The sequence below is a fragment of the Triticum aestivum genome, chromosome 4D, assembly GCF_018294505.1.
Source record: "Triticum aestivum cultivar Chinese Spring chromosome 4D, IWGSC CS RefSeq v2.1, whole genome shotgun sequence".
Classification (NCBI taxonomy): domain Eukaryota; kingdom Viridiplantae; phylum Streptophyta; class Magnoliopsida; order Poales; family Poaceae; genus Triticum; species Triticum aestivum.
In genome coordinates, this window is record NC_057805.1 from 443,930,115 (window position 1) to 443,954,937 (window position 24,823).

Below are 24,823 nucleotides of genomic sequence, written 5' to 3' on the forward strand. Positions count from 1 at the left end.
CGATGATGGTGGGATTACATTGCTTCAATCTCACTATGTGGAAAAGATCTTGAGTCGCTTTGGCTATAGTGACTGCAAGCCCTCTCCAACACCATATGATGCGCGTGTGTTACTTCGAAAGAATCGAAGAATTGCTAGAGATCAATTGAAGTATTCTCAGATCATTGGCTCGCTTATGTACTTAGCCAGTGCTACAAGACCTGACATCTCTTTTGCTGTTAGCAAACTGAGTCGGTTTGTCTCAAAACCAGGAGATGTGCATTGGAAAGCTCTAGAGAGAGTCTTGCGTTATTTGAAAGGCACTGCAAATTATGGAATTCACTACACTGGGCACCCAAAGGTGCTTGAAGGGTATAGTGACTCAAACTGGATCTCAGATGCTGATGAGATAAAGGCCACGAGCGGATATGTATTCACTCATGGAGGTGGCGTTGTTTCTTGGAAGTCTTGCAAGCAGACCATCTTAACGAGGTCAACAATGGAAGCAGAACTCACAGCACTAGATACAGCTATGGTCGAAGCAGATTGGCTTCGCCGGCTCTTGAATGACTTGCCGGTTGTTGATAAACCTGTACCGGGTATCCTTATGAACTGCGACAATCAAACTGTGATCACGAAAGTGAGCAGCTCAAAGGATAACATGAAGTCATCAAGACACGTTCAGAGAAGGTTAAAGTCTGTCAGGAATATGAGAAACTCTGGAGTTATTGCATTGGATTATATCCAAACTTCTAAAAATCTGGCAGATCCTTTTACTAAGGGTCTATCACGTAATGTGATAGATAATGCATCGAGGGAGATGGGTATGAGACCCACAATATGAGTTGTTCACAGTGGTAACCTATTCTTTGTTATCTGAGATCCCGTGAATTAGATGTGGAAGACAAGCTGTTGATCAACTGAGAGGAGAGTATCCTTACTATTAACAATACCACTCCATGAAGATGCAATACTCTCCTAAAACTGCATGGCAGGTTGATGTATATCTTAATGTGTTCTAAGTGGCTCATTTAAGCAGAGATGTTGTCCTGCAGAACATCTTTTGAAGAACACACCTATATGAGTCTGATTGTCAAACGTCGCAATCTATGAGAGTAGGGTTCTCTCTAGTAAACTCATGAAAGGTCTCGGAGTATGACGCATAAGCTCCACCCGCGGGGAAGACCCACGGTAGCCACGTATCGGTCAAGGCTTTATGTGAAGCTAGATTCGCAGAAAACTTGCAGTTCAAGCCCTAGTCTACTGTTCAAGTTGCTTACTAGTGTAGCATAGAGTTCTAGGTGGAAGTTTCAACTTAACAGTCTCCACTGCAGTACCGGTATATAAAACAGTGTTTTGGAACCAAAGGCAAATTTTGTGTGCCTCTGGGATCTGGTGGGGGATTGCTGGAATTTCGTCTATTTTTGGGCCTAGCCCAATAGAAGTTTCAGAAATTCCTAATAAATCCTAGAGGCCCACGCAGCCCATTTGTGCAAGGCAAGAGGTGGAACTAAAGTTTAGTCCCACATTGCTAGTTTGGAGGGAGTTGGACCTCTTTATAAGGGAGGTTCTTTACCCACATGTATGAGCATGAGAACAAGAGGGACATCCACGCACGCTCCTCCTCCGGCGCCCGCCTCGCCACGCCACACCTCGTCACGACGCGGGTTGCGGGTTGCGGGAATGAGCCGAGCCGATGTCTAAATTTTTGCCACGCACGACGGGTATACGAACGGTCACACGGGAGCTGAAACGTTTTGCTGTAGTGGAGACTGAATACGAACGGCGCACCTCTTCGCGTGCTGCGTGTTCGCTTCGTCTCCCTCCGTTGCTTCGCCTCCCGCCGCAGCCTGTTTGCGTTCTTCTCCAGTGCCTATATAAGAGAGGTCGCTCCTCTCCAGAGAGACACACCAGAAGATCTTCTTCCTCTCACCACAAAGATCCTGAGCACTGCGCTGCTGCTACGTTCTTCCCCATCCCGGTTTGCGACGTGCACTGCAGGTCGAGACAGTAGGCCTCCGGAACCGCACCTTTTGAGTCCTGTGCGGGAGAAGGGTGATAAGGTTTTTGGGGAGCGCTCCGCACGACTACTGACCTCTTCATCACGGACTCAGACAACTACTTCCCCGACGACGACTTCTTCCCCGACGGTGACAACCTCATCGACGACATGGCTGGCAAGGATGTCGACCCCAAGTCCAGTGCTTCTGTTGTTGCTGTCCCGTACGTGTTCTTCCTGTTTCTGATAGAAGTCCTGCCACGGTTCTTTGCTTTAGTGTTTGCCCTACATATGTTAGGTTCTACTTCATATATTCAATATGATCTAGTTTCTGTCCTAGATGTGTTCAGTTCAAGTTCATATATGCAGATGCTATTTACTTTCTCTCTGTCAGATTGCATGACTTGCTTTATCGCTACTATATTAGTCATGCTTTATCTAGTATTTCTGTTAATAAAATCATTTGGTAAATTGCTCATATTCCAACAATTCCCTTTGTCATCGGTATGTTACTTGCCCAAGATTCGATCATTTGTATCTTCATACCTAGTTCAATCTCGTTACCGGCAAGTCTCTTTACTCGTTCCGTAATACATCATCCCACAACTAACTCATTAGTCACATTGCTTGCAAGGCTTATTATGATGTGCATTGCTGAGAGGGCCCAGAGATACCTCTCCGATACTCGGAGTGACAAATCCTAATCTCGATCTATGCCAACCCAACAAACACCTTCGGAGCTACCTGTAGAGCATCTTTATAATCACCCAGTTACGTTGTGACGTTTCATAGCACACAAGGTATTCCTCTGGTATCCGGGAGTTGCATAATCTCATAGTCAAAGGAATATGTATATGACATGAAGAAAGCAATAGCAATAAAACTGAATGATCAATATGGTAAGCTAACGGATGTGTCTTGTCCATCACATCATTCTCCTAATGATGTGATCTCGTTCATCAAATGACAACACATATCTATGGTTAGGAAACTTAACCATCTTTGATTAACGAACTAGTCTAGTAGAGGCTTACTAGGGACACAGTGTTTTCTCTATGTATCCACACATGTATCAAGTTTCCGGTTAATACAATTCTAGCATGAATAATAAACATTTATCATGATATAAGGAAATATAAAATAACAACTTTATTGTTGCCTCTAGGGCATATTTCCTTCAACATGCAATTTCAAAAATTTCCTACGCTCACGCAAGATCTATCTAGGAGAAGCATAGCAACGAGAGGGGGAGAGTGTGTCCACGTACCCTCGTAGACCGAAAGCGGAAGCGTTTGACAACACGGTTGATGTAGTCGAACTTCTTCTCGTTCCGACCGATCAAGCACCGAACGTACGGCACCTCCAAGTTCTGCACACGTTTAGCTCGATGACGTCCCTCGAACTCTTGATCCAGCAAAGTGTCGAGGGAGAGTTTCATCAGCACGACGGCATGGTGACGGTGATGGTGAAGTGATCCGCACAGGGCTTCGCCTAAGCACTACGACAATATGACCGGAGGCATAAACTGTGGAGGGGGGGGGGCGCACACGGCTAACAATTGTTGGTGTGTGTTCTAGCGGTGCCCCCCCCCACATATATATAGGTTGGAGGGGAGGATGGGCAGCCAAGGGGGCGCCCCAAGTAGGAGGAATCCTACATGGGGTCCTCCCAATTCGGCCTCCCCCTTTCCTATTCCTATTCGGAGTAGGAAGGGAAGAGGGGGAAGGGGGAATCCTATTCGCTTTTTCCTTTCCTCCTTCCCCTTTTCTACTCCAATTTGGCTAGCCCATATGGGGGCGCACCAGCCCCTTTGTGGCTAGTGTGTTTTCCCTCTTGGCCCATAAGGCCCATATCTTTTGCCGCGGGTGCCCGAAACCCCTTCCAGTGACCCGATAAGTACCCGGTGCATCCCGAAACACTTCCGGTGTCCGAATACCATCGTCCTAAATATCAATCTTTACCTCTCGATCATTTCGAGACTCCTACTCATGTTTGTGATCTCATCCGGGACTCCAAACAACATTCGGTCACCAAATCACATAACTCATATAATACAAAATCGTCATCGAACGTTAAGCGTGCGGACCCTACGGGTTCGAGAACTATGTAGACATGACCGAGACACCTCTCTAGTCAATAAACAATAGCGGAACCTAGATGCTCATATTGGTTCCCACATATTCTACAAAGTTCTTTATCGGTCGAACCGTAATGACAACATACGTTATTCCCTTTATCATCGGTATGTTACTTGCCCGAGATTCGATCGTCGGTATCTTCATACCAAGTTCAATCTCATTACCGGCAAGTCTCTTTACTCGTTTCGTAATACATCATCCCGCAACTAACTCATTAGTCACATTACTTGCAAGGCTTATTATAATGTGCATTACCGAGAGGGCCCAGAGACACCTCTCCGATACTCGGAGTGACAAATCCTAATCTCAATCTATGCCAACCCAACAAACACCTTCAGAGATACCTGTAGAGCATCTTTATAATCACCCAGTTACGTTGTGACGTTCGATAGCACACAAGGTATTCCTCCGGTATCTAGGAGTTGCATAATCTCATAGTCAAAGGAATATGTATATGACATGAAGAAAGCTATAGCAATAAAACTGAACGATCAAAATGCTAAGCTAACAGATGGGTCATGTCCATCACATCATTCTCCTAATGATGTGACCCCGTTCATCAAATGACAACACATGTCTATGGTTAGGAAACTTAACCATCTTTGATTAACGAGCTAGTCTAGTAGAGGCTTACTAGGGACATGGTGTTTTGTCTATGTACCCACACATGTATCAAGTTTCCGGTTAATACAATTCTAGCATGGATAATAAACATTTATCATGATCTAAGGAAATATAAAATAACAACTTTATTATTGCCTCTAGGGTATATTTCCTTCATGACGGCCTCGCCTCCCGCCTCCGCCACCTCATCACTCTATGCTGACGCGTGCTAAGGATGGGATTCATCAGCCGAACCCTCACTACCACAACCTCAGTGTCATGGCCATCTCTCCGATTCCGCGCTCGGTGCGCTCTGCTTTGAGCGACCCGCACTGGCTCGCGGCTATGTGCGCTGAGTATGATGCTCTTGTCGCCAACCGGACTTGGACGCTGGTCCCTCGCCCTCCCGGCGCCAACATCATTACCGGCAAATGGGTGTTTCAGCATAAACTTCTACAGGATGGTTCTCTGGACAGGTACAAGGCTCGTTGGGTCGTTCGTGGATTTGCACAACGTGCCGGCGTTGACTTCTCGGAGACTTTCTCCCCGGTTGTTAAACCCGCCACGATTCGTGTTGTCCTTCAGCTCGCCGCATCTCGACACTGGCCCGTTCATCAGCTTGACATCAACAACGCCTTCCTCGACAGTCATCGTCAGGAGCGTGTTCTTTGTCAGCAGCCAGCTGGTTTTGTTGATCCCACTCCGCCTGATGACGTTTGCCTGCTCTCACGGTCTCTCTATGGCCTGAAACAGGCACCTCGTGCGTGGTATCAACGCATTGCATCATTCCTCACTGCTCTCGGGTTTTGCAGCACCATCTCCGACACGTCGCTATTTGCGCTTCATCGAGCTGATCATGTCGCCATGCTTCTCTCTATATGTTGATGATATCGTCATCACCGACTCTCGCGCGGATTTACTTCGCGACATCATTGGCCGCCTTGGTTCTGAGTTTCGGCTGAAGGACTTAGGCGCGTTGCACTTCTTCCTCGGCATTAATGTGCGACATGATGCCTCCGGATTTTTTTTCTTCATCAAGGACAGTATGCTCTTGATTTATTGGATCGTGCTGGCATGACCGACTGCAAACCTCCTGCTACTCCTGTCGAGGCCAAGCCGAAGCTCTCTGCCAATGCTGGACAGCCTGCCACTGACGTCGCTCTCTACCGCAGTATTGTTGGTGCTCTTCAGTACCTCACGCTCACCAGACCAGACATTCAGTTTGCCGTGCAGCAAGTTTGCTTGCACATGCACTCGCCTCGTGATGTTCACTGGTCTCTGGTCAAGCTCATTCTCTGGTACATTCGCGGCACACTGACCTTCGTCCTTCCTCTTCGTGCCTCCGCCTCCACCGAGCTGTTTGCCTACACTGATGCGGATTGGGTTGGTTGTCCTGACATTCGCCGATCCACGTCCGGATATTGTGTCTTCTTTGGTGACTCTCTCATCTCATGGTCCTCTAAGCGGCAGTCCACCGTCTCCCGCTCGAGTGATGAGGCCGAGTACCGTGTCGTCGCCAACGTTGTTGCCGAGACATGTTGGCTACGTCCATTACTTTGCGAACTTCGGGTCACGATCCCGAAAGCTACGGCGGTTTTCTGTGATAATGTTTTGGCCACCTATCTTGCGGCCAACCCGGTGCAGCACAAGCGCACCAAGCATATTGAACTTGATGTTCACTTCGTCCGCGAGAAGGTTCAGTTGGGTCAGCTTCGTGTTCTTCATGTACCGACCACCCAACAGTTTGCCGACATTATGAACGTGACATATTTGTATTACTATTCCTGTAATCTCTAGCCTTGTATAGTTGACTCCTAGAGATATGATAGGATTACTTTCCTTGTCACGCAAGACATCTCATGTATATATTGTGACCAACTTCGAGGAATACAATTGAGTTGCATCCCATATTCTCTCTACAGGGGCGAAGGTTCGTAAAGAGCAAGGAGAAAACAATATACCACATACATTGGAAGAACTCTTGTATTTGATCGCTCTTGAGTATGAGTGTTGTAGGCATAAATGCCTGGTGTAGTATTGTTTGCGTAACATTCCAACCTACTCCAGTTCCACGTGAAGTGGCAATGGGTGAAGAGGGGCGTAACTGAGCGTCTTTCCTGTTTTCCTCTCGTCCCTGGCGGCTGAAACCCTAGCCACCGCGAGGGGAGGCCGATCTTCCAACGCCGCTCTCCGGCGGCTCCCCTCCGCCGGCGACCTCGGTCGTCGGTGGTGAGGGGGGCGCCGGATCCACGCGTGTGGATCGCTTTTACTCTCTCGTAGTTTAGGTTTTAGATTGTTCATCGTCTTTGCTTCGGCGGCGACGATGACAATGCTGAATAAAGATTCTTCAGATCCTTTCCTGACGAGGCCATCGGTCCTATGGTTGGGGATGGATTTGGAAACCAGTCTGTTCAAGCAAGGATGGCGTGGCGGCGACGGTATCCTCGTGGTGGACCTGTGTCCTCGGGCTCCGCCGTTGCGACGGCGTTTGCTTAAGCGTCGGCGCGGAGCTTGGGAGGTAGTCCAGGAGCGGATGCAGATTGTGGTCTGCATCGACGACATCTGGAAGACGGAGCATGTGCTGGGCTCGTGATTCGTGGATGGCAGATATGGTTTCCTCCTTCGGCATTTTAGTCGTGGTGGGGTGCCAGATCTGGAGTTCGATGGCGTGTTCGGGGTGTTGCCCCGGTCTGATTCGTTCAACGGTAAGGGCTTCACTTTTGGTGAGCCACCTTGGAGGTCCGCAAAGCTGCATATCAGCGATGGAGCCGTGTCGAGCTCGGGTGAGGAGGTGATTCGTCATTCTTTTCTTCGGTGGCTGCTGTGGTGGTGCCGGAGGCAGGTGACGGGCGTTGGTGTCAAGCTCAGAGATGTTCTGCTATCTTTTCGGTTTTTACGTGACTTGTACTTTGTTCTTTATGATATGAATAAGACATGTATTACCATGAAAAAAAGAGGGACGTAACTTTTGACGTGTGAAGACATAAGCGCACCACTTGTCACTTGGCCTTCTCTTTTGCACATCCGTCGTGGGGATCTGATTGGAGCGTGACTCTTTTGAATGAGTGCAGGTATGCAAATTGAGTTGGAGTATGTTGTAACTCCTTTCCCGAACTTTGCTACACTCACGGAACTTATGCTACGGAATTCCTCGACAGACTGGCGTGGAGAAAATCAATAGGCGGAGGTTAAAATCACGAGGGGAAGTTTGCGAAAATCAAGGGGTGGGATTAGTGCGTAGGTCCAGTCCGTAGGTTTGGGTCCGTAAGGGTAGCATTTTTGCTCCGTTCCGTCAGATCCCCCCCCCCGTCTTGCGCCCCCCCCCCCCCCCCCACACACACACACGCGCGCGCGCGCACGCACGCACGCGTGGATGCACCACTGGATTTTTTATTTTTATATGTACTAGATGACCCGTTGCGCCAATGGCGCAAAGGCCGAGTGTAAGCTAATTATTGTAAGAGCATGCATTAACATATTGTTATTCGAAAAGAATAGCTCATTCTATACGCAGTAAGTACATAAGATTGGAAATGATGCAATAAGTCATGTAGGGAAGGACTCTTTTGATCTGTTTAGATTGGATAGACAATGCCTTTGGATGTGCACTTGAAGGTGAAAGCATATATTTCTTCCATTAAGGTTGTTTCAAAAGCATACCACATAGCAGTCTAAGCAGAATATAACCGATAGCTAAATGCACAGGATGGTCTTAGAGGATTACATAAGATCCAAAAGGATGATAAACACAGAAGTCTTGGTAGGCATCTATACTAATACTAAGTTATATAACAAGGGGCTCTTGCAACTTGCTTATATTGAGTAGATGATTAGGCACAGTCCCTTGGAAGTGCATTTGAAGGCGAAAGCATATACTTGCCCTTCGTTCATGTGTGCCTGACAGAAGAAGTCGCTCCAGCCTTTAGTGATGGTTGCCCTTTTGTCAACACCCTTGATAAAGCGGGCCGTGACAGTGATAGTTCCGTCTCCAGTAGTGATTGGCAGTTCACCATGGTCAACATCCATGTGTGGGAAAAGGGAACCCATAGAAAAGGGAACGCTAAAGTACTGAAAATAACAGTAAAGGTTGGTCACCATATCATTTTATACCATGCTATTATATGAAACCGGACAGAGTAATTGCAAAGGATTACCATTCTTTTGCCTTGTGTTGCAAATGTTTCTGTCATGTGACACACATAGTAGTTATCAGGCGTGGTGGTGCTGCGGATGATCTTTTGCAGTGTACGAACATTATGGTTGTAGAGCTTAACTGTGTTGCCCCACACAATGTGGTGACTAAACTCATCTAAGTAGTGGATGCAAGGCTCACCTATGTTAAATTGTACAAAGTTATATCCTTTAGCAGTTGTTGCGAGAGTTGATGGAATGAGAAGAGTAATGTAGCTCTTACCACGGAGAATGTACTTTCTAGGCTTTACATGGATTTTCTTGCCTTTGAACTTTTGGATTGAGTTTGCTTTGTGTGGGCGATGAATATACTCGTATGGCTTATTGTGCTTCTGACACAGTGGTTCGTCTGTGTTGAATAGATAAGGAGATCATGGTAAGAGTTTGCAATAGCAAATAGAGGACAACATAAACAAACAGAGGGGCTAATTAGCTTGTGTGTACTCGTGAAAGGTAGAAAAGACTATCTATTGTATATGGTCAGTGGGAAGCAGTAAGCAGTGCTTGTACATGTAACATCAAATAAATCAGAGCATCAGTGATGTTATCATGGGAAATATGCAAAGAGCATAATGGGTCGTTAGATCTGTAAGCCATGGAGCTCCAGCCCCTTTTAAAAATGGAACTTTCTCAACCACGTTTGATATCTAGAAGCATGACAGAAAATTGAAATGCCTGCCTGAAATTATCAGTCGAATGCTTTAGACTTGAAAGAGAAGGAAATCATAGTTCAAAACCTCTGCACGAAAATAACCCTTGCATACACCAGTACAACAATGAAATACCAACATGTGCTCAGTTTCAGGAGCCAGCCAACAAGTTAACCCAAAGCTGAAGCGATTAGCATCTTGTAGAACGATGGGCAAATATATACTAAGATATATACACGATGGTTGCTTTCTTGATACTTTCTTTTCCTCAGTTTACCTCTTGAATAATGACAGGATATGATTTACTATTTGAAGTGAACAGGTTTTTCAGCAGTATCATGGGCAAATAAAACTAATTTCTTACATAGATCAGGCCTATTGCCCAATTAGTGCGGCCAAGTGATAAAAGTTGGAACTTGGAAGTGTAATGTTTTCCCTATAGTACATGACAGTTTTGATGATCACGGTCCTTACAGCCGTATTATACACAATTAAAACTGAAAATTACCATTCGGTTTTGTTCTGAAGAAGATTGCAGTGCAACTGTTGATTCTAAATTTTCAGAATGTCTAACAAAAGTGCCAAAAAAGTAAGATTAAGCAGTTGGCTATTTTATTCATTAAATGTCGGAGAGAGTCTGTGCCTGAGATTTGGACCATGATAGATCAAGAACATCAGCGGCGTGCTCCAGGAGCGAGCAAAATGGCTTATCTCTGAACCCAAACACGTACCCGGGCACAACCAGATGATCAGAACCGATGGACTTGCGTCTGCTCTGCACCCGTGGCCTCCTCTTCTTCTCCACATATCCCTTGTCTGCACTGCTGAGCGGCGACATTGCCACCTCCGGCGATCCATTTCCAGCAACTGCCACAAACGGGCTGCCTCCGCCACCACTCTCCTTTGAAACCGCACCTTCCCCGAGCAGCTCCCCCTTTCTCTCACCCTCGGAGACCTCCCAGACATGGATCACACGGTCCTCGCCGGCGCTCGCGAGGTACCGTCCAGCCAAGCTGAAGTTAATGCACCATACAGAGCCAGAGTGCGCGGCCAACTCCTGTGTCATGAACATGCCGGTGAGCTGCTTGCACGTCTTCCCATACTGCCGCACCTTGACCCTGTCGGCACTGCGCGTGCTGCTGCCGTCGAGGCTGTCGTCGGTGGCGGAGCTGAGGCGTCGTGCCTCCCTCTGAAAGGCATAAATCCATCAAGCTGTTACATTGTGAGCTTTCAAAAGTGTGTATTTTACTTGTTTTTCTGAGATAAATATATTAAACAATATTGCGAGCTAACAGAAAAGCAATGCATAGTAGAAACTGAGATCAGTCCGTAAATAAGGAGACATATCATGATTGGCTTTTTAATGGTGTTCATTTCCTGAACATATTTGTGAGATCTTATATTCAGTAGCGCAGTTTTAAAGTAAAAAATATCATAAGCACAATTCCAGATTATAAAAAAGTGTCCTAATTTGGATTAAGTTGATTTGGTTGACTTTACAAAAGGTTGGAGCATAGGTACCATTTTTAGTAAAATAACATACCTCCAAATAGTAACTATCATGCAAGTAATATCGGGTTGATTAATCACTCTGGTGCTAATGTCATTCGAGCATAATGTATCTTCAGGTTTCTAACCAACCCTTAGGGCCTAGGCAGGGTGTCATGTCAATCGCGAGCTCAGTAGCATCACAGAGAAACCTCACTCTACTAAAGCACATACTAAGGATGCTATCTAGCCGAGGTGACAGTGTTACCAATTGCCATGGCCAAGCAGGACATCGAACATATAAACCATCCTAGACTACCCGCTCATCTGGAGGCATCGCTGGCGCGCGTCGGTTTTGACCACCCGATCGGGTCAGCCGTCTGCTTTTTTTCACTTTTGTTCCTGATTCTGGAGAGGATGGCAGGTGGGGCTCGATAGACGTGGGGCCGCGAAGTCAACGTGAGTTTACTTCATATCCATTGAGACGTTGACCAAAGAGGCCCTACATATATATCATGTACCTTGCTCCTCAAAAATAACAACTCTGTCCTGAGGGGAAAACATTTAGGGATTTATTTATAGACTTCCATTTTCAGGTTTGAAACAATAATTAACACACAGGTGGCCATTATATCTTTCTTATTTTTACCACAAGCTATTTTACTAATTCAATTTTCAACAATAACACTAACCAGAGGTACGTACAAATGAGCTAGAAATTCCTAGAGCGACCAAAATGAATATAAACACGACTGGAGGTAATGGTGAAAAGCTTCCATTATTTTACGTTGCCATTGTAACCTTAAAATATTGTAACTCTGTACTCATTAGTCTGAGTTCAGTTTAGTTTGTAGCTTGAGACCAATGTGCGGGTCAGAAATAGTAGGTGCATGCTTTAAGCTCCATCTATATAATTAACATTCAATTAATCTGGTAGAAAGTGCTTAAGACAAATAACCGTTGCCCTGGATCATAAGCAAAGTTGCTCTTTGTAGGTGCCTATCAAATCATAAATAAATTAAGCGTGAGATTTAGGTCATCTGAGTTAGTTAGAGGAAGGGCGAGCTTCCTCTTTCATATATATGTTTATTTTGATATAGAATATACACACCTAAGGGTGCAAAATCTTGGTTAGAAGAAAAAAATTGATTGGCAAAAGATAGGGGAAAAAACAGAAAGCATGGCAGAAAATGGAAACCAACGAAGAAGAGGCCAAACAACCAAAATAACTATACAGCTACCTTACAACCATTACTGAACCAGTCTGGAGTGATAAGATTCACATTAGAACAGTTAGCAGTTTTCATCATCAGGGACCTCAACTCTGACTCGGTCAAATGAATTAGGTTAGCCGTGTGTTACATGTGTAATCCTTCGGTGTAAATTACTCTACATCTATACCTAATCCCTGCTTAAAGGGTCATCCACAGATCACAGCAAAGAAAATGTGTGCAGCAACTTGACAAATTTGTTTTTGCCCTTTTTTCTTGTCCATTTCGAAAATGAGAGATCCTAAATGTGTTTGCAGCTATATTATTCATAGACGAGAGAAGTCAAGGTTGCAACATATGCACAGTGTGTCCTTTGTATCCTAGCTCTGATAATGAGGCTCACAGTTGACCCGAGATTAAAGCTCAGGCTTACCGGAAAACTGCGCAAAACGACAGTGAACAGCGACCGATGTGTTTGTGCTAACAGCAGCCCGGTGCGTGCCTAATCTCCAATATTCTGATGTCCACCTTGTAGCTGCAAGTTCGTTCCATCGGTCCAGTCCACGGAGTTGTTGCTTTCAGGCTTTGCATGCCATGCAATTCCGCAAGTACAATGCTGATATCTGAAAGGGATCATTCAGCTCCGTCCCTGTTCCTTTGCACCAAAAGTTTCTGCAATCCGAGTCATGATGCAAGTCAATCTATACAATGTGCATTGGTAAAGATCAAATCAAGCAGGTGGGGTTACGGCAGCGCCACCCTCTCTTCAACTGAGACTTCGCCACAAGCCGGATGGTGGGATTACGACTGCAGGGAAGCAGAGGAAGGGAGCCAGGAAGGGGATGTCAGAAATTACCTTTGCCATGAGGAGTCACAGGTCGTCCTCGTCACCTATCCCGCCCCGCCGCAGATCTGCGTCTCCGGTGCCGATGCCTCACCACTGCCCACCCTCGTTCCTCTTTGCTGCAACACCATCGATCCACCCCTCCCTTGTCGCGGATCTCGGATGCGGAGCTGGGATGGGGGCTCCACCGTGGACTGGGAAGGGCTCCAGGAGCGAGGCGAGATGGCGAGGCGGGGAAGAGGCGGCGGCTGTCCTCCTCCGTGGGCCCCGCCTCCTCCGGAGTAGGCGAAGCGGGCGGAGGGGAGGGAGAGGGGGAGCGAGAGAGGGGAGGGGATGGAGATGGAGTGGCGGCCGGTTGAGACGAGGGAACGGGGATGGAGGACGAGCGCGTCCTTCCCTCGCGTGGTGTGGTGCGCCCTAGCTGTTTTTTTTCAGGCGCAGCGCGGTGCGGTGGTTTTGCCCCCTCGCGTGGTGCGGTGCGCTCGAGCCACGGTTGTGTCTAGCGACTCCTTCATCCTTTATATGTTCAATGTTCAATGCAGTTCTCCTGCATGTTTCAAAAAAAAGGAGTTCACTTAAGTACTCCCTCCGTTCACAAATAACAGATGTTTTGAATATTTCAATATTGACTACATACAGACTAAATGAGAGAACAAACACACTAAAACGTATCATCTGACTCAGAAAACAAGTTAGAATATCTTATATTGTGAACAGAGGGGTAACTAGGATGCATTTTTTTAATTAAAAGTCACACGCCATGTTACATTTTCATTGAAAAAGAAACACAGAGTAACAAGCATCGTCAGGCTCCTGGATACCTTACTAATGTACTATCTCCGTTTCAAAATAACTAAAGTTATGAGTTTGTTCTAAGTCAAATATATTTAACTTTAGCTATGCTATACAAAAATATATCAACATCTACAACACCAAAAAATATATTTAATTCATTATGAAATATATGTCATATATGTAATTTTGATATTATAGGTATTAGCACATTTTTCTATAGACTGTCAAACTTTAGAAAGTTTGACTTAGGGCAATCGTAGAGCTTCAATTATTTTGGAACGAAAGGAGTTATTGCTAAAATGTAAAGGCTATTTAGAAACGAAAGCACCATATGCTACAACTGTTTTGACAAAACATATTCATATCATTATTGTCAAAGAAGGTTGGAAAGAAACCGACAAAAGGCACTCTCTCCATCCTATAATATAAAATGTTATTACAACCAATGTACTCATATATTGATCATAATAACATATTATATTATGAGACGTAGGAAGTACGAAACAAACAAATCAGGGTAGAAGGCGAAGGTTCCTAAAGAGTAAGGAGAAGAAAAAAAATACCACACACATTGGAAGAACTCTTGTATTTGGCCGGTCTTGAGTTTGAGTGCTCTAGGCATCAAATCCTGGTGTCGTGTTGTGTAACATTCGAACCTACTCTTGTTCCACACCATGGACCCAACCTCACACGTAAAGCAGCAATAGGTGAGGAGGTATGAAGACAGAGGCACACCACTTGTCGCTTGGTCTTCTATTTCGTTCAAGCATATCCGTCGTGGGAATCTGATTGACGTGTGACTCTTTTGAATGAGTATGCAAATTGAGTTGAACAGCAACCACTTTCGTAAGCATATTGCAACTCCTCTCCCTAGTTGAGATCCACCCCCATCTTTCCCCCCGGACACAGTTATGCCACTACTGGTCCTGATCGATAGGGTATCCATCAGCGTGGTGTTTGCTGCTGCTAAGTTTTCTCGCTGGAATTGGCTAATTCATTTGCTACGGCTAACTATTGGAGTTTTTTGTTGTTTAGTTCTTTTTTGCTAGAAACACCATTAAGTTTTGCTAAAACCGACATTTCTTTTTTTTGCTTCAACAGAGTACTGGAGCTTTTTGTTGCTTTAGATTTTTTTTGTTGAAGATGACAGCGCAAGTCGACAACAACGGCGAGCCGAAGACAGGAATGTCGGGGATGCTGGAACCATGGCGACCGCGTGCTGAAACCCGCCTGTGCTGAAGCATGGCGAGCGGAGGCAGCCGTGGCACAGCGGACGGCGAGCACGGTGGAATGGACTGCCGGCAAGCACGGGAAGCCGAGGACAAGTGTAGGCGGCCGACGAACGCGTGGGGTCCAGTATGCGTGCATGCTACTTTTTTTCGTGTTTTCTATCCGCTTTTTCGTGTATGTTTGATTTTTAAGACGTACTTTCTCTGTAAAAAATATGAAAGTGTTTAGATCACTGCTACTAATTCATCGGACGGTTAGAAAAGGATGTATCGAAACGTACGTCCAGCTTCTCACAAAAAAAGAAAAGAAAAGGAAATTAGGGCAAAAAAAAAAAACGTGCATGCAGCTGTCGGTCCAAATTTGGGCCGGCCGACCGGCGCGTAGCGGGCCTTGCATTTTGCAGGCAGGCTTAATTTCCTTGTTTCGCTCTGATGACTGAAGCGGTAAAAAGGGAAAATAAAAAGAGAACACTCTCTTCTCCGACGCCCCGAATCGAATCCCATCCCCCAAATTCCAGAATTCCGCCGCGATCCCTAGCGAGCGATGAAGAAACCTAACCCTCCCCCCTCCAAGCCCTCCGCCTCCGCCTCCGCCAAGCCCCCCGCCGGCATGGCGCCGCGCAAGTCCCGCTGGGGCCCGCCGCCCGCGGGCGCCGCCGCCGGCCCCGCCGGAGACAAGGCTGCGTCCACCTCCCGCCGCACCCCGACCCCCACCCGCTCCTCCAACGCCAGGCGGCACCCCGCTCCTACCGCCCCCGCCCCGCAAGCCCGCAACCCCGCGTCCCCGGCGGCTGCCGCCCGCCCGCCGCCGCACCAGCAGCCGCGGGTGGAGACGCCTCCCCCGCCGCCCTACGGCTTCCACAACCTCGACCGCCGCACCATACACCTGGCCGACGGCACCGTGCGCACCTACTTCGCCCTGCCCCCCGACTACCCGTTCGAGCCCGCCCCCCTGCCCCAGCTCCCGCACTTCCCGCGTGCCGGCCCTGAGGCCTGGCCGCCGCATCAGCCACCGCCGCCGCAGCAGTTCCCGCCGCACGACAAGCGAAGGCACCCCGCCGACCCCGAGGAGGGCTTCTCCAGGCACCCGAAGCAGCCCCGCTTCGAGCCGCCGCCGCATCAATCGTCGCAGATGCAGCAGCCCCCGGTCGACAGGCAAGCGCTCAGGAAGGCGTTCCTCAAGTACTCCAAGATGCTTAACGAGAATCCTGCCCAGAAGCGGATCTACCTTGAAGGTGGACGCGTCCAATGTCTCCCCTGCGGCAGGTTTGGTGATCCCGCCTTGCTTGTCACTTCCTTACTAGGAAGCATTCTTGTACAGATTGTACTCAGTTTTTTGTGCTGGCTTCTTTCCATTGTGGAGCTCGCTCTTACGTTTTGACTTCATATGACTTTACTATGTCTTCCTTATCGTCGTAAACCAATACTGATAATATTATGTGCATGTCTAGCTGGAGAGAGACGCATTGCGCCCTAGGTTTTTATGCCGCTCAATCAACATAGATTATATATGTGGCCTACTTGGCGATGTGTGACAAGTCTGTTCATTCCTCTAGATGTCGTGTCACTTGGCATAAGTAATTAAGTAGGAATAGTTTCAGGTGAATCGTAGCTTTGCTATTGCTTCATTTCATCTGATACAGCCATGAAATTGAACTGCACTTGATGCAGCGACATTACGGTCCCTGAAATTAGTTTCTGTTATTGAATTTTTTATTTCCTCGCCTGAGAACAACGGTATCATCATATTCTACCAGGCCCTTTGTTTGTTTCTGTGAGCTTGCCTCTGTGGCTAGCACATATCATATGTGATCCATGCTGTCTCTTTTCCGCCCACTGAAGCTTGGAGCAAAGTGGCATATTACTTTTGTGATAACTGAGAGAACTGCGAGGCTTTCTTTTCTACTTTGGCATATAATATTAGAATTAATACTGTTTTTATTTGAAATTTGTTATTAGGCTATTAGTGCGAAACTTCCAAGTTATAACTATCCTTGCATTTTTTTCAGAGCTACTTTTTGTGTGATATTTCTGATCCAGCTTTCTAGTACAATATTCTGGAACAATATATGTACTGCATATTCTGTTTCACTTCTTGTAGCTGAGTAGTTAACATATTGGCTGATACTGCTCAGACAGATATGGTACTATCATATTTTTTCGTTGGCTATAAATAGTACTAGTGTTTGTTTGAGTAAATTTACATTGTACTCCATCCGTTTCTAAATATAAGCCCTTTTAAAGATTTCAATACGAACCACATACGGATGTATATAGACATATTTTAGAGTGTAGATTCACTCATTTTGCTCCGTATGCAGTCCATATTGGAATCTCTAAACAGTCCTGTATTTAGAACCGGGGGGGGGGGGGGGGGGGGGAGTATGTAAATCAATCGTACAGATTTGGATCCTGTACCAGTTGGAATGTACCATTCCACTACCCAAAGAAGCTCCGCGGAGGCTGTGTTATTTACTAGCCTCAGATTCGTCTGACTCTAGCCGTGCTTGTCAACTATGGTTCGAGCGATTCGCTAGTAGGAGCGAACCTTGTCGCACCAGTTCACATCACGCCCTGATGTGCCACTTGCCTCACATCTGTGCATGAATTGTGCCAAACTTGTACTGGTTCACTGCAGCATGCACAGCTTCATGTTACCCCGTCATGCCTCTCGTAGATCAGCTTGCACTGTCCTGGAGCTGGATTGTGCCATGTCAGGAGCATAGTTTTTAAAAATGAACTAGACCAGCGGTATGACTAAAAAACCATGGAACCGGTGACCTGTCTTGCCTAGTTTGGTTAGACTACCATTTAAGCACATGAACAGAGAACTCCCACTCTGACTGTCTGTTTCAGTGCCGAACTTGGAGGAAACCAGGAGCAGTCAAACCACCCAAGTGCGCCAGGGGACTCCTCTTCTGATATTCCCCCCAAAACCACCCAAGTGTGTCAACGGACTCCTCTTTTGATATTCCGCCAAAAGTAATGCGTGGGAGGGGTTTGAAACCACGACCTCACCTAGTGAGGTCTGAATTTCATCGCCACTAACCAACTAGACCTGATTACTTTGGTGTATAACACCCAAATCTCGAATATTTGGAATTCTGAGGGTTGTGAGGAAGATGTGAGTGAGGGAGAAATGGGTACATGAGTGGGTGACAAAGACAAAGTATAACTTCGTTTTGAGGAGTTTGCCGCTGTCCAGCCTGCGGCTACTCTGGGATGGATCGAGGTTTAGGCCAACAGAGGGGCTTGCTCCCTTTCTTCTGGAGTTAAGAAAGGAACCTATTCTTTGATCTTTGGTGGGCCAGTATGTCTCATTTGAATGGGCTTCCAGTGACAATGTTTTTGAATGCTTGCCTATTGATTCACATGTTACAGCTACAATGCATGTCGGAGAGGTCTGTCCGTCTGTGAGGGTAAGCTCACGTACGTGTAATAGAGCTATGGGCTAATGAATTGTATTATTGCTATTGTATATCTTGAAATGGCAAGTCCTAATGGGCTGGTACTATATGGTCCATTCCTAGAGGCAACTCGGATGCAATTAGCAATAATTTTGGTATTGGAATATTTACCTTGTATTTTTTAGGTTTATTTATGGATAGTTTGGTAACCTGTGAGTCTGTGACATGGTGGTTTTGCGGCAGATGAGGCAATAGAGAAATAGCTGGCATTATTCTATCAAAATATCATTTGTGTTTTGAACCCCCCATTCCTAGAGGCACCGTTATTACTTATCATACCTAGTTATTACTTATCATACCTAGACCGGACCAACGCGAATGCAGAAACGTAGACCTGATAGCTTGTTGGATCTAGGTCTATCAGTCTATGGGCCACGATATCATCCCTCTGAAATTTGAACCTACAAGCTCCTGCGGTTTATAATCAACTTGCAAGTAAGAACATAGTATAATATTCGACAAAATTAACACATATTTGTTTTCTTGTTGCTTGTACTTTTAGCTATATATTCCATCTACATATTATTAGTGTTTTAGGGAAAGCATGGGACACCAGTGACCAGGTGATGTGAGGCCTTTGTAGGGATGGTTATAATAACATTGCCAAGAGAGTGATAAGATCCTAGAAGATGGCTACAAGGGTCGGTCACCATTTCATATGGCAACTTGAATTATGCCTTCGTTCAAAGGGCATTAGGGCAGTAAATAATTCTACATAGATGTTATCTTATCTCCACTTTGATAACTACATCTAGTATGTCTCTACCGTGGGAAAAAATATCGAGAGAAAGTACAGAAGGTAGATGCTGCCAAAATGGTAGATTAAATTAGATTGGACATTTCACATTTGTCCATCCATCCTATCCCCTTAAGGCTTGTTGCCTGTCATTGTTATTGCAAACTTCCTTTTGCATAACCTCATTCTTTTACGTGTGTGATACTCAGGCTGGGCAATCAGTTACACCGAACCAAACGGTTCGGTTTATCGATCTATTACAAAATTCGGTTTTCACAAAACGATGGCCGATCGGTTTATTGCTAAGTCACTAACCAAGGCATTTGGTCATGGAGATTCCGGTTCGGTGCTCGGATTTAATCGACTAAACCGAACAGAGTTAAATGAAGCCAAAAGAAGACGAACACAGAGCAACTGCACCAATGAGAACGCAAACATATCAAATTGTCAATTGAAGGGAAGGGAATAAGAAATGTAGTTGGATGCGCTAATCGGGACAAAGGGGACGCGGCGGCAGTGCTTCTTACAGATCACCAGACGCACTGCTGTTGACTGGAATGACACCGGCGAGATGTCGAGTAGGGGGCGCAGCACGGCCGCTTGCCACAAGTCAGAGAAAAAGACGGCGGCGGTCCATGTCCAGCGCGTGGCTGGATCCAGCTTCACCCGGGATGCGATCTGCAGGACACCGATGTTCGCCTGCACTGGCCACTAGGGCGGATAGTTGTGGTCTTGGAGTCCTGCTAGGGAGGAGAGTTTGAGTTCTTGGAGAGGTCACGAACTCATGATGGATGGGAGGGCTAGTTGGCGGCTAGGGCGTGGTGTGACTTGTGACTTGTGAGGCTGCGACGGGATAAGGATAGGAAGCAACTTGAGAATTTGCGCAAGTGTACGAGCCTTTCGTTAGTTTTCTTGCTTTCTCGGTTCTTTTGGTCAACTCGTGTGTGAAACTGAATTTACCGAAGCAAAATCGGTTCGCTGTAGTTGTTGACCGAATGTACTACCGATTTTTTTGGTTTCGGTGACTTCGGGTTCGGTCCGGGTTTTTCAGCTCGGTTTTTCGGTCAACGGTTTTTATGCCCACCCCTATGTGATATGTCCCAATTATAGTTTATTCAGACTCATCATATCTATATTTTCCTCATATGGTATATCTTCTTTCCTTTCCATAGTTGATCCAAATGCATCTCGTGTCAAGAACACATCTTCTTGTTTCACAAGCCTATTGTCAGTATGGTTACCTCCTAACCTCCTAACATATGCTTACAAAGATTGGCATACACACAGGTGCCATTAAAAACCCTTTAATAGAACTTCTTTCCTTTGATGCCCCTTGTTTCCGATCAGCAGTCAAAATTTAACGCGCTTGCCTGTGTATGGCAAACTTTTATTGGTTGGTAAGTGTAGGGGGTAAATGGACGAGTTAATGGCATGCTGGGACTAAAACTAAACATCAGCCATCAGCCTTAGACTTGGTGGTTGTGATTATCTGTGCATGGTAAGGAGAGCTCTGGTGTGGCCTAGACAACTTCATGCAGTACCAGCTGAAGCATGTTATTTTACTGGTGAACAAATATTACACTGTTTTCTTGTCGTGGGCTCTTCTTCGACATTGAAATTCTGTTTTCATGCTTTCTTGTCTCACATGCGTGATCGATATGCTTGGGGGCTAGTGCAATATATTTGACATTCTTTTTCATTTGTAGACCATGTCATGTGACAGATTTGCTGGTTACATTTATTTTAGTAGATATCAGCTCTTGTTGAACATGCCTTAATTTGTTTGCATTATGTCTGGTCAATGTGCACAATTCCAGGTCTTCTAAGGACTTTGCTGATGTGCACGGGCTTGTCATGCATGCTTACAACCCACCAAATGCAGATTCATTTGTTGATCATCTTGGTTTACACAAGGCATTGTGTGTCCTTAAGGGATGGGATTATACAAAAGTCCCTGATAACTCTAAGGCATACCAGTCATTACCTCCTGACCTTGTTCGAGCAAATAGGGAGGACCTTATTATATGGCCTCCAACTGTTATCATTCGTAACACTACCACTGGGAGGAAGAAAGATGGACGCTCTGAGGGTCTGGGAAACAAAGAAATGGATAAGAAAATTGCAGGTATGTCTATAATGTAGTCTCCAACTTATAAAGTGAACAGTTGTTGCATACTTGGTTGGATAAGTGCACAGCAGTTTCTTATTCGCACCGTGTCCTTGATATCAGTGTCACATTTATGCGAGAGACCTAAAAAACTTGTATGGTAACGCTTTAATGACCTTTCACCCTGGTCTTTCACCTTTTTCACCGAAGCATTATTAAAGCTATGCATTTATGTTAGGTCCATTATTCATTATACTGATCTAGGAACATTGTGGTCCCATAGGAATTGAACATACAAGACCATTGTATAGCTTGTCAAACTGATGGATTGAGAACACTGAATATTTCCCATTTTTTTATGAGCTCAGTCCGTGTACTACTCTCAGGCACATTACTACCATGTGATATGGCTGACTCCGGTTGATTGTGTTGAGAGATTAGCTTTGCATGTTTTTAACTTCTTTTAGAGTCGGTGAGGGTTGCGTGGTTATCCTATTTTGTTGGGTCATAGAGCAAACTGTGAAGAACAGGCCTGGCACAGTGGTGAAGTACTCCCCGCTTGTGCCAAGAGGTCCTGGGTTCGACACAGCCTCTCTGCATTGAACTGTGCAGGGGTAGGGCTTGCTTCGTATAATCCTTCCCCAAACCCCACCTGGGGTGGGAGCTTCTAGCACTTGGTCTGTCCTTTATAGAGCAAAACTCTCTTGATTGATTGGAGCGGTGAGAATTGTGAGGTTATCCTATTTTGTTGGGCCATAGAGCAGAACTGTCTTGGCTGAGGCAGTAGCATCAGTGCTGTGAGTTCTTGCAAGGTTGATCTCTGCAGTAGCAGTGGGGGTATCTCCGGTGCATTATTTGGCTTAAGCGATCAGTGGCATCTAACACTATTAGATGAGTCATGTTGAGTATGCATTCCTCGAAAAGGAATTAATGCACAGAGTACACTGTCCCAGTAAAATTAGTCTGCCCTGGCTTTGTTTTAATACCTGAAGTGCATATCCTGGTTTCAAATTCAAGAAGCTCCGTTAAGTTCTGATATTTGAGTCTGGAAAGCACACATTTACTTCCAGTGCGCTATGTATCTTAGTCAGACCTGGGTGTATTTTCTCATCTCTGCCTAATGTTTTGCCTGGCTATATATTTCTGTTAGAGGAAGACTTTAGCATTATCTTTGGGGTTCAGATTCTTTGCTAAAATGGAATATCAAATCTACTGTCGAGTGTGCAATTTAGATTTGAATGTAGCCACATTAGACTCCAAGAAAATAAAACCATTGAGAAATGCCGTTCCCACTTATGCAACTACTGCTCTGTTGAGCACATGTTTATGAAATAATACCATATATAGCACAGTAATATTTGCTGTGTTGTCATCTATCTTTGTTTTCAGAACTAGGGTTTGCTGGTGGCAAGTCGAAGTCCTTGTATGGAAAGGAAGGGCATCTGGGTCTGACACTTATCAAGTTCGCGAACAACCCATCTGGCTTGAAGGAGGCTGAGCGCCTTGCTGAGTTTTTTGAGAGGCAAGATCATGGACGTGTAGGTTGGTCACGTGCACAGGCTACTCACAACTTAGACCCTGATACAAACCCTATGCTGGTTGAGACTGATAGCAGGGGTGAGAAAAAGAGAATACTTTATGGGTGCCTAGCAATTTCCTCTGATCTGGATGAATTAGACTCAGATTCAAGAAAAAGGGCTACTGTCAAGAGCATAAAAGAATTTGACCCATCTGACTAGTCTCCTCAGAAAGGCCCACCATCCCCGCCAGTTTGTTTAATTTAGACTGAAACATCTGTATCTTCTGTCAATTCCGATTTCGTAGATACATGCTACTGCTGTGCTCCGGATATCTTAGGATGGATATAATACCTGCCCTTAGGATGCTTATGGTCATTATAATTATTCCTGGGCTTTATTTTGTATCAAGTCTTTTCTGCCAGGCATCCATCGCTCACTGATTGAATGATTATCTGGAAGACTAATTGTTCTTCCAAAATTGGTAGTTATTTATTGCATTATCAACTGCCCGCAGTATGAACCGTGATATTTATCTTGCTGTAGTGCCTTTGGTAGATAAATTCTTGGCGTAATTCATGGTAATCTGGAAGGCTCATTATTCTTCCAAATTGATGGTTATCTATGGCGCTTGAATGTTGAAAGTGAGGATGGGATACATTTTTTTAGGGATTAATGGTTCGATCAGTCTATAAATCATTGCACTAGGTCAGTACTATTTTATTGCCTATTTCTAGGGAAATGCCATAATCTTTGGATGGCCCCTCATGTTTGTATTGGTCTTCACATTCGGGGTACTGCTTCCAGCAATCTGTTGCATGGCACAAGATGGTGGCAAAACCACTTAAATGTCATGTGGTGCTTCTGAGTACATTTTTTTTCAATTTGTGTTTGCAATAGGGGCAGCTGTGATTTTGGTTCCATCACTTTGATAATTAGATTCCGAAAAAGATAAGCTTCAGAGATGATAGTGGAGGAATAATAAGTGTGCTTATAACACTTAATCCTAGTAGTAAATACTCCATATTCAACTTAGTGCTCCTTCTGCTGCCTTTTTCTGTTTTGGAAGCCATGCTCCTTGTGCTCCCTGTCTTGTACTTGTGCGTATTGCTTTCCCGGCGGCTGTGCTCGTGGCCGGCCATCAAAGGTGATTTAGCTGGGCTGTACTGGACTTGGAATGCTGCTGCCTGCTGCATTAGTGCAGGTTGCTGCTCCACAGGATGATGTTCTGGTGTTGCAGTGACCACGGCGTGTCTCTGTTGTCCCTGTGTTGAGGTCGACGTAATCAGAGAGCAAGCCACACACTTAACCTGAGGGCCCACCTGGCGACTGAGGGCAGCGAAGCCACACATGAATCGGCGTTTTTTTTTTCCAGCTCTCCTGACACTGCTACACAGCGGCGGCAGAGGCCCTGAGAGCTCTTGGCATCCACCAGGATTGAGGCTTCAAGAACTGCCGGCAGTGACATTTGCTTTCCGATGTGTTGGCGGCAGATTTGAGGGAAGAAACGCCAACGGGGACCAAGAAGGTATAGCGACATGGACCTAAACAGATGATCAACTCTAGTGTGTAGTACTATGTTGATTATTGCTGGTTGGTCGCTGGCAGCCGAGTAAATGCGTGCGTACACTATGCTGTCCCTTGTCGGTTCCAAATGGAAAAGCAAGCAACTTTTTACCGTGATCTGGTACAGGAGTGTCCAATGAGCTTTCGGCAGCATTCATTTCGGATCTACCTAACCTATGCTGGACTAGTTGTTAAGCCGTTCTGTCCCCTTGTTCATCCAGCATTCCACTCACTTCCACTGCCGCTGCGTGTTCACTCCCTTGGCTCGCCCACCACATTCTCCACCGAAAGAAGAGCACATCG

At 45.7% G+C, this 24,823-nt stretch overlaps 2 protein-coding genes across 5 annotated transcripts; one reads left to right on the forward strand and one right to left on the reverse strand.

Moving 5' to 3' along the window:
- Positions 1-8,328: 8,328 nt before the first annotated feature.
- LOC123098481 (WD repeat-containing protein 44) lies at positions 8,329-13,579 on the reverse strand. Of its 4 annotated transcripts, XM_044520478.1 has the most exons (6): positions 13,116-13,578; positions 12,693-12,931; positions 10,292-10,749; positions 9,134-9,259; positions 8,874-9,052; positions 8,329-8,787 (listed from the first exon to the last, which is right to left on the reverse strand). In XM_044520478.1, exons 3-6 carry the CDS (start codon positions 10,524-10,526, stop codon positions 8,533-8,535), a joined length of 795 nt encoding a protein of 264 aa, XP_044376413.1. In that variant the 5' UTR covers positions 10,527-10,749; positions 12,693-12,931; positions 13,116-13,578; the 3' UTR covers positions 8,329-8,532. The 4 variants fall into 4 exon arrangements, with proteins under 4 accessions (XP_044376413.1, XP_044376415.1, XP_044376412.1 ...); XM_044520480.1 differs by lacking the exon at positions 12,693-12,931 and having other exon boundaries at positions 13,116-13,579; XM_044520477.1 differs by having other exon boundaries at positions 8,874-9,259; positions 13,116-13,579.
- A 2,033-nt stretch (positions 13,580-15,612) lies between these two features.
- LOC123098482 (formin-like protein 7) lies at positions 15,613-23,382 on the forward strand. The gene is made up of 3 exons (XM_044520481.1): positions 15,613-16,393; positions 21,148-21,455; positions 22,827-23,382. Exons 1-3 carry the CDS (start codon positions 15,672-15,674, stop codon positions 23,174-23,176), a joined length of 1,380 nt encoding a protein of 459 aa, XP_044376416.1. The 5' UTR covers positions 15,613-15,671; the 3' UTR covers positions 23,177-23,382.
- Positions 23,383-24,823: the final 1,441 nt, after the last annotated feature.

Coding starts and splice junctions, on each gene's coding strand:
- LOC123098481 (XM_044520477.1), bottom strand. CDS start 10,526: ATGTCTGGGAGGTCTCCGAGGGTGAGAGAAAGGGGGAGCTGCTCGGGG. Junction 9,260..10,291: donor GATCATCTGGTTGTGCCCGG/GTACGTGTTTGG, acceptor TATTCAACACAG/ACGAACCACTGTGTCAGAAG. Junction 8,788..8,873: donor CAACACAAGGCAAAAGAATG/GTAATCCTTTGC, acceptor TGTTATTTTCAG/TACTTTAGCGTTCCCTTTTC.
- LOC123098482 (XM_044520481.1), top strand. CDS start 15,672: ATGAAGAAACCTAACCCTCCCCCCTCCAAGCCCTCCGCCTCCGCCTCC. Junction 16,394..21,147: donor CAATGTCTCCCCTGCGGCAG/GTTTGGTGATCC, acceptor GCACAATTCCAG/GTCTTCTAAGGACTTTGCTG. Junction 21,456..22,826: donor AATGGATAAGAAAATTGCAG/GTATGTCTATAA, acceptor CTTTGTTTTCAG/AACTAGGGTTTGCTGGTGGC.